Source organism: Fulmarus glacialis, unplaced genomic scaffold, assembly GCF_000690835.1.
Source record: "Fulmarus glacialis isolate BGI_N327 unplaced genomic scaffold, ASM69083v1 scaffold26583, whole genome shotgun sequence".
In the NCBI taxonomy this organism is placed as follows: domain Eukaryota; kingdom Metazoa; phylum Chordata; class Aves; order Procellariiformes; family Procellariidae; genus Fulmarus; species Fulmarus glacialis.
In genome coordinates, this window is record NW_009203972.1 from 436 (window position 1) to 9,160 (window position 8,725).

The window sequence follows — 8,725 nt, forward strand, 5'->3', positions numbered from 1 at the left end:
CAGATCGGGTAATAGATTCACCATAGCCTGAACCCTTCTGCTGCCCCCGCACCCAGCAATAACCAGCACCCACAGCAACGCCTTCCCTGCGGCAACGCAGCCAGAAATTCAGGACCTCGCCGTGGCCTCGCACGCACGCTGCCTACCTCAGCAGCGAACCCGGGAGCGGAGGAGCTGCCACCCGAAGCTCAGCAGTGCCCCGTATCACACCGTCCTCCCCGACCTGTCCAGCTGTTTCCCAAGAGGACATAAACCTCCCACAGCTGCAATTAGCTGATTGCCAAGGAGAGAAAATTCCCCCCCAGGTCACGGCTACGCCCGCAAGCCTGCGATGGGTAGCTTTGGAGGAGCACAGCCAGCACGTCCTTGCCGTTCCCCGGTCTCTTCCTGAGCGACTGGCACCGGCCCTGTTGAATCTCCGTCCCATGACTGTTCCCCGGTGACTAAGTGCAAGAGCAGAGCTGCTTCTGTCATTTCCCGGGGACCACGGCAAAGATGCACGCTGGGCGCATGGCGGGTCTCACGCCGAGGCTGAGGCAGGGTTCAAAGCGAGCTGTTCCCCCTCTCATCCTCCTCGTTAGGGGAAGGAGACAGCGAGAAAGCCCCCTTGGTTGAAATACAACCAAAGAGGTTTCTGTTTGGCTCTTCCCCTGCTCCACACTCCCCCGCAAGAGCTTTGCTTCTCCTACAGAACCTCCGATAAAATAGTAGCACATAGTTTTAGTTGAAATTTGTGCGTAGCAGCTCTTTATTCACAGCTTCAAGAGACATAAGCTAAATTTTCTGCTTGTAAGAACCAGCCACATCAGCACGGGTCTCCAGCAGACAGGAAAACCATCCTCCTCCTCACCCCAGCCAGGCTGCAATCCCTGGGGCCAAACCTCCCCTCCCAAGCTTGGAAAGCCCAGAAATGCAAATAAATATACAACTTTAAAATACATTTATTTTTACTGAAAACTGTTTAATGGTACAGCTCATGTTGCTTTGGCACATTCCCCTCCTCGGGCAGGACCTGCTGGGAGCACGGCCTTTCCCACAGCCACGTGCACGGGGCTGCAGCGGCTGGGTGGCCGCGGTGGAGGAGCTGCGACCTGCCCCGTAAATCACAGCCCTGGGAGCACCGAGAGCTCAGTTTCACAGGAAGCACGGCTCTGGCAGATGTGAAAAACAAAAATCTGTGCTGAGACCTGGCACTGCCTCTTGGGAAACCAAAATATGTGTTCACATACCCCTTTTAGCTGCCCCTTCCCTACAGCAGCTATTTGCTCAGCAATACAGGGCTGTAGGCTGTTATGTCTACTCTGGAGAAATTAGCACCCAAATTCTGGCTAAATCAGACTCCTCTTCACCCAGCACAGCCTTAAAAGGCTCCAGGAGCTGTACTGCTGTGTTATTAGTTTAACGAGCATGCCCTAATGAGTTCCAGCCCCCACAATCTACATCAGCAGCCTTGGAAGTGCAAGCCACAGCTCAGCTCACCTGCCAAGGAGGTTTCTTATTAAGCAGAGGATGAGGGTATCTAAGACATCCGGGATCAAGAGGAGAAGCTTCATCCCAGCCTCCCGTCTCCTCCCCGGCACTGCATGAGGTTCCCCAGAGCAGGCAAGAGCAGCTGGAAAGCACTGGAGCAAGGAGAGATTATTTTAAACTTCACATGCAATTGAGTAGGTCCTTGAGCATCAGACAGGGCCAGCTGGTGTCAGTCAGGACTCATCCCCCCCAGCTGATCCAGATCATAACCTTCATCAATTAACAGCAATTCTTTATGCAGCACAGTAGTGCCCCAAAAATACCAGCAGCTCCCTATAGGGTCTGGTGTTACTCTGGGGAGAAAGTCAGATCAAGCATCTAATTATGTCCCTGCTCATCAACAGCCTGTCCCACCCCAGTCCTGCTAGGGGCTAAACCTCAAAATTTTAATTAAGTTAACAGCAGTCGCCACTAATTGAATTCCAGCTCTCAACAACTACAGCAGTGTGCAACATCTTTTTTTTATTTCTGAACTAACTGTGGGCTGCCCAGGGACGATCAGAGCTCCGGGACCAGAGGGCAGTGAACAAAAGCACCACGAGGAGTCATGGGTTTGGGCAGGGACATGCCAGCTGGTCCCAAGCCAACACCTCAGGACAGGGCTGGCTCTGCTGGTTGAAGACAAGCCTGCAGCAGAGGAGAGGACCTGGCTGTCATGCTGCCCACACAGCCCAACCACTGCAGGCAGCATCTGCTGAGGCAAGGAGATCTCCGGGGAACCCCACGCTCATTTTCTCCCCAGCACAGAAGAACAAGAGCTTCTTCAGGTTGGTCCTGCTCAGGGCTGCAGGACTCAGAGGCAGTCTTTTGAACCTTCAGTGTGCTTGCCTGCTTTTTTTGCAGCTCTCTTGGACCTTGACATTTGCTTTTCTGCCTGCATCAGAGCCCCTGTGTGGGTGCTGCTGGGCTCGGCTCCTGCACATCACCATTTCCAGTATCCAGCTCCACCTGTATCCCCGTCGGCTGCAAGAAGAAACAGAGAGGAGCTCAACCTCACACTGCTGGGACTCTAAGGGCAAACCTGTACATCACTCCACCTGCCCCAGAGCCAAAAATCCCCTATTACATCCCCTTGAGGATTTCTTTCTGCCGGTGCCCTCATTTTAATTGGGTCTGCTGAACACAGAGATACAAATAGAGAACGCAATTCAGTAAAGAACATCTTGCTCCGAGATATCCCCAGACACACTATTATTTAGCACATCCAGGATGCGTTTCGCTGCCCAAGCACGCTACCACATCCAAACCCATTTGGATCAGGCCGCAGACTGGGCTCAGAGCCAGGAGGCTCAGGCAGCGCTGCCCCGTACGTAGGCAGGGTTCAAGCCAAAGTCACCTCTGCAGGTGACATGGGTCACCCAGTGAGGTCTGATCCTCCCCTACCCCCAGAAGGAGCCTCCCTCTGCTCCAAAGCCAGGTCCACGTCACCTAGCTTCTCCTCCATTACCAGGGACTGGTCCAGGGAGCCTCACCTGCCGGAGTGACTTTGCCAAGGAAGCGACGCGCTGCATGGTGGCTTTCTCCCAGGCGGCTTCTTTTCTCTCCAGCAGCACCCGGGTGCTGGGCACAAAACTCCAGGAGCGACCAAGGGCCGGCTTCAGTGGACCGGTGCTGCTGTCCCTTGTCACCTGGTTAGTCACCTGCAGCAGAAACAGGCTTATCAGTGCCTGGGAAAAACAGTGCCACTTGGTGTTAGGAAACACCCACCAGAGATCTCCAGGAGATAATGGCCAGTCTGCTACTTTTATGAAGTTTTTTCTTCTCCATCTTCCTGGCACACCCATGCCATCCCCTCTAAATGTAGCCCACGCAACTGTCCCAGACACGTACTCAGGTAGGAGCTCGCTCGTATCTGCAAGCTGCAGTGACTTCTGGTGCTGAAGCCACCTGCAAAGCTTAACTTGGAGCCTCCAAGCGTCCTTCCAGGCATCGCGTCCTTGTCACTTTATGGCTAATCAGAGCGAAGGGCAGGGCTGTCTTGACACCTGCCAGTGCCAGGGTCAGCAGACCACCATTTTCTGTTGTGGCCTTCCCAATTCAAACACATTAATTGTGGTCCCAGCAACCTGTCCGGGTGCGTTGAGGCAAATGCAATTGCTTGGCCAGGAGCTGGGGAAGCCTAGAGCAGGGCCCCCTCCAGTCCCCAGCTCCTTCTGGATGATGCAATGCCCTGCAGTTCCTCCAAGGTAACCAAGCAAGGGGTTACTTAGTAAGCTGGCCAGCCCCTTAAATGAATGGTGTTATATCAAAAATAAATACAAACAACCTTTCAATCTGTCTGTACTTAATTCTACCTTGCTCAATCGAGTGAATGCCTTGTTGGCTGAGGACAGCAATAAAAGCAGGCAGCAAATCAGCCCTGTTCTTGCTCCACACTTGCTGGAACAAGACATCTGCGGGCTGCAGAGCAGCAGAGCTACGTCGGGGAGCAGAGCACCAAGGGATACAGGCCTCGTGCTCCCGATTAGCTGGGAGCGGGGTCCCCCCTCCCAGGGGCTCCAAAGCCTCTCCAGGGCTCCTCGCCACGGCACGCAAAGGACAAGGCGCAGCAACACTCACCACAACGGCAAGACTGAACTCCCTGGCCAGTGTCTTCAGCTCCCTGGCTAGCTGCATCATGATGGCCAAACCTGGAGGAGGACAAAGCATTTGGATGTTTGGGGATCAACCCCCAAAGTGCACCTTGGAGGCAGGTGACATCTAGATTTGCATCAGCTCTGGATTTAGTGCCAGTGCTGGTGTTCCTGGACTCCTTCAACCAATTTCCATTACCAGCACCCCAACGTACCCAGTGCACCTGCACACTCCAGGGCATCTCGCCCGAATGGATGTGGCATGGACAGACCAATCCCCAAGTTGTCCCATGCCCTCCTTTCCTATCTTGGAAGCCCTGAGGCCAAAAAACCCTACAAAAGCACCAGGAGCTCCAGACAAAGCTGGCCAGGTTAATTTAACAGGTACAGGACCCCTCTCTCCAGCTCACAGCTTCATTTCCTACAGCCCGTGACTGTGAGGGGACCTCCTGTGACAGCACTGGGTGCCACCCAGGTGTGCAAGACCCTCTGGAAGGTGTTTGAGGGGCTTCCTTGGCATCTCAGCCAGCAGAAAGCCCCTCACTCCTGATTTATGGTCCTTTCTGGCAGAAAGAGCCTCAGGGGAGCTTTGCAAACTGTGCCAGCAACCACAACGTATCTGTGACACTGTAAGCAGAGGTTTTAATCTGAGGGCAAACAGTTCAGTGCCTCCTCTGTCCCCTGGCCGGGTTTCAGACCACCGGCATGAGCTTACACGGCCACAGCCAGCTTGAATGTTTGCCGATAACACTGCAAACAGACCCCCCTTTTATCCAGTCGCAAAGCAGAAGCTGGGAGCAGTCACACCCACATCCATCCTGCCCCAGCTCCAGGCACAGCACACATGGGAGGAAGATGCTCTTCAGGACTAGCAGAGAGGTCTGCAACCTCATCGCACATCCTAACAACGCAGCTCACCCTCCGACTGCTTGCCGCCCAGCAGCGGGTAAATCACAGCCGAGACAGAGTCGATCACCACGATCTTGAGAGGTCCCACGGAGCTCACGACCTGAAAGAAAGAGGCAACGTGTGCAATGTGGAGAAACAAACCCAGCAGTTTTGGAGGTCATGAGCTGCACAGAGGCTCAAATATCCCCAGGACGGGGTGATCTGGTGTCACCCGTCAGGCACGCAAGTCCTGCTGCCCTCCTTGCAGCTCTGGGGAAGGGAGAGGGGCCCAGACCCTCGCTCCTACCTGCTGGGAGAGGCGATCCCGCAGCTCCTGCAAGGCGCTCAGCATTTCATAGACGTCGAACACACGGACCACCTGGATCCGCTGCAGAGCCTCCAGCTGCAGCACAAAGTGGCATCACCAACAGCCTCACCCCCTCCAGCACTCATGAGATTCCTCCTGCCCCAGCTGCTACCAGCTCTTCGCATTTATACCATGCCATGGAGCCAGAGACCCTTATTTCTTCCACGTTTGCCTCCACCCCATGAACACTGTTGTCCCCATTGCACTGATGGAAGCAGCAACGCGGATTGAGCTCAGGAAGCGAAAGCGTGAGCAACTACAGCAAACCCTCCCCTTCTCCCCAAGAAAAAAAACCAAAGTGCAGTGTCTGTCCCTAAGCACAGCACCCACCGGTCATGAGGGGAAGAGTTTGGACCCAAAAAAGCCCATGGGGACAAAGGCAGAGCTGGACAGACAAACCGTCTCTGGGGCTTGTCTGCAGGCAAAAGCCAAGGCAGTTTTAGCACGAGGGACCAGCTCCAGGGGAACTTGCCTGCTCTTCCTCGTCCTCTGTCCGGGCTCGAAGCATCTGGTAGACACGGGAGGCGGTGAACCCCCCCGTGGAGTCGAGAAACACGACGTGCTGCTTGAGGCCGAGAGACACGCTGGCCGCAATGCCCAGGCACACCTGGAGAGGCAGTGACCAGGCGTCAGCCAGCCCTTCCAGGTCCCTCTGCTTCACGTGCCTGAAGCCGTCATCTTCACCCTACCTGTCCTCTCCCCTCTCCTCCGTCCCACTCACCTGTGTCTTCCCACTGCCCGGTGCTCCCATGAGCTCCGTCACTTCCCCCGTGTACAGCCCGGAGTCCAGCAGCTGGTCCAGGCTATGGGTTGAACACAAGGTGGGATTATCAACACCTCTTCAGCCAGAATGGCAGGGGCATCAGGAAGCAGCGGTCCCCAGATATTTGTCCCTAGAGTCCCCTTCCCAAATGCAGACAAGTGCCTCAGGCTCTGCTCCTTCCCTCTCCACATTGTGGGCAACAGCAGGTCTGCAGCACGGGGGGCTACAAGAGGACAGTCCTGAGCTGGAGAAGAGCTGTGGGCCTGGGAGCAAGGTTTGAATACCCAGGGTTTCTCTGCATAGTCACTGTAACAACCCAGCGAGGAGACAGGGGAAAAGAAGAAATAAGGACATGCAACAGAGTAACTCGTTTCCATGCCTGATCTAGACAGTTTGGACCATCACCACACAACAGTCCTCCCAGATCCATAACCCTCTCCTCTAGAGCCCTCAAGGGAAAGACTGAAGGCAGCATGTTGTCTAGTCTAGAAGTGAGACACACAACCACTTCCCAAAAGGTGTGCAGGCTCTCGCAAGGACAACGGCAATGTCATTCCCTCAAGGGACACAGACCAGCCAGCTTTGCAGCCACAAGACATGAAGGATAATCATCTCTGCTCCCGAAAGGCAGAGACAGGCTGTGGCTGGAATTTTTTAAAACAGCTGCTGGGGATGGTTTGGACACCACTGAGCCGGCTCAGGGTATCACCACACTGAAACCCAAAGCCTGCGTTGGGCAACCACGGCCTTTTGCAGCAAGCCCAGCCCCGGGCAGACCTGCAGGCTTGCTGGGCGATGTACCCACCTTGGGCTCCCAGTGGGCAGGATGGCCGTGGAGCTCTTGAGCTCCTCGTAGAGGTCTGCTCCATTGGCAGGGAAGGCAGAGAACTGGGCCAGGAGCACACGTCTCACTGCAACGAGCGCCTGGTGGGCAGAGACACATCTGGAAACGGGACTGAGGAAGTCCAGGGCCAACAACTGCCAACTGCACAAGGTCCCCCCAGACAAGCCCATCCAAGCTGTGAGCTGAACAGCTTCTCAGCTCCCTGATTAACGTACCGGGACTTTGAAGTCACCCTTTACCTTGTAAGACAGGGAACACTTCTGGGCAACATCCTCCAGGTCTGATGACACAAAGTCCACCACTGCAAATAACACGAGGGACAAGAAGTTGGAAGCCAAACCTCAACAGACCATGAACACCAAAGAAACGACCAGCTTAGACAAAATCTGCCTACGGGCACCAACAGACAAAATGTCTGTCCCCTCTGCAAACACTTCCAGCGGATGAGCAGGATGCCCCACAAAATGGAGTACTGGAGTTTTTCCTCCGAGATGGCCCCACTGCAAAACAAATTGTTTCTTGCAAAACAGATCAGGGAGAGAAGCTGGCAAAAATTCTCCCTGTTTTGCTCAAGAGCTGCCCAGGGCCATTGGATAGCTGGGGCCAGCCAAGAGAGTGCCCTTCTGCCAGCGTACCAAAGTCTCAAGGGGCTAGTGACTGGACTAAAGTGCCAGCCCTGGGCATGCCAGGAAGGGCTAAAGCCATAGAAATTAGAAGAACTAGTGGCCCTCTCTCTTTTCCCAGGAACCACTCCAAGATTCATTTTTTCAGATAGATGTGTATGTTATTGGTTGAAAAAAATAATGGTAAAAAGCAGTTATTATATGGAAAACAAGGATTACAACATCCATGGCTCCAGCATGCACAGGATCTCACAGATCCCTTTTAAAAAGAATAAAATGGTGTTTTTCTCAGCTCTAGTCCAGTTTCTCACAGCAAGTAAAGAATCCATCTGAAGTCTTTTCCTTTCCCCCTAAGAGCAGGCCTTGGCCAGGGTGCAGTGTGCCAGGAGCTTGGGCATTTTTCAGAGGGAAGAATACACAAACCCTCCCGAAATACCTTCCAAAAGCCATAATTGATCATCCCTCAAAGAGCCTCTGCAGAGACCCCTCCCATGTCCTAACACTCTCCTGCTCCTATGGAGAAGTCCTGACTCATCAGATCTACCCAGGGGGACCCAGAAGACATCCAGCAAGGAGGACACAGGAGGGATATTGCACCAACATCACCCTTCCAGGGTGCGGGATGATGCGGGCACAGAGACCGGAGCTGCAGCCCACCAGGCTCCTACAGTCAATGCCCAGCGTGCTCATGGCAGACAACATGCGCTCACCCTCCTTTTCTCTATGGGGCTCTAAGAAAACTCCCCGCTGCAGCTTCAAGGCTGCAAGCCAAAGCCACAGAGGCAGGAGATGTTTTCCAGGGGCTGCCCCACAGCCCAGACCACCCAACCTGGCAGATGGGTCCTGCACGGGAGAAGAGTGCGGTGCCACCCCAAAATGTGCAGGGAATGACATTCCCCAACCCCAGACCCCGCTGCCACCCTGTTACCCGTCCTGATGCCATTCGCCCTGAGAAGCTGGATCATCTCTTCGGTGAGACCAGGGCAGAGCCCAGCCCGCAGGACCACCATGTCCCTGGCCGCCCCCAGGACGGAGCAGAGAGGAGACCTGCAGAGGAGATGGGAGAGTGGATTTGGCACTGCCCTGACATGGATCGTACCCCACATGTGCAACAAAGCCACAGCCTGCCCCCGGAGC

The 8,725-nt window shown here is 54.6% G+C and overlaps 1 protein-coding gene across 1 annotated transcript; it reads right to left on the reverse strand.

Annotated features, from left to right (window-relative positions):
* Nucleotides 1-2,409: 2,409 nt before the first annotated feature.
* RAD51D (RAD51 paralog D) lies at nucleotides 2,410-8,598 on the reverse strand. The gene is made up of 10 exons (XM_009574819.1): nucleotides 8,517-8,598; nucleotides 7,205-7,266; nucleotides 6,927-7,045; nucleotides 6,080-6,161; nucleotides 5,831-5,965; nucleotides 5,299-5,394; nucleotides 5,022-5,112; nucleotides 4,090-4,160; nucleotides 3,003-3,170; nucleotides 2,410-2,493 (listed from the first exon to the last, which is right to left on the reverse strand). Exons 1-10 carry the CDS (start codon nucleotides 8,596-8,598, stop codon nucleotides 2,410-2,412), a joined length of 990 nt encoding a protein of 329 aa, XP_009573114.1.
* Between the last annotated feature and the right edge of the window lie 127 nt (nucleotides 8,599-8,725).

What these genes read in the sequence shown, in the direction of transcription:
- RAD51D (XM_009574819.1), bottom strand. Translation starts at nt 8,598, where the DNA reads ATGGTGGTCCTGCGGGCTGGGCTCTGCCCTGGTCTCACCGAAGAGATG. An exon ending in GGCGAATGGCATCAGGACGG is followed by an intron (nt 7,267 to 8,516) that starts GTAACAGGGTGG and finishes TGTTATTTGCAG; the next exon opens with TGGTGGACTTTGTGTCATCA. An exon ending in AGTTCAGTCTTGCCGTTGTG is followed by an intron (nt 3,171 to 4,089) that starts GTGAGTGTTGCT and finishes TTTCTGCTGCAG; the next exon opens with GTGACTAACCAGGTGACAAG.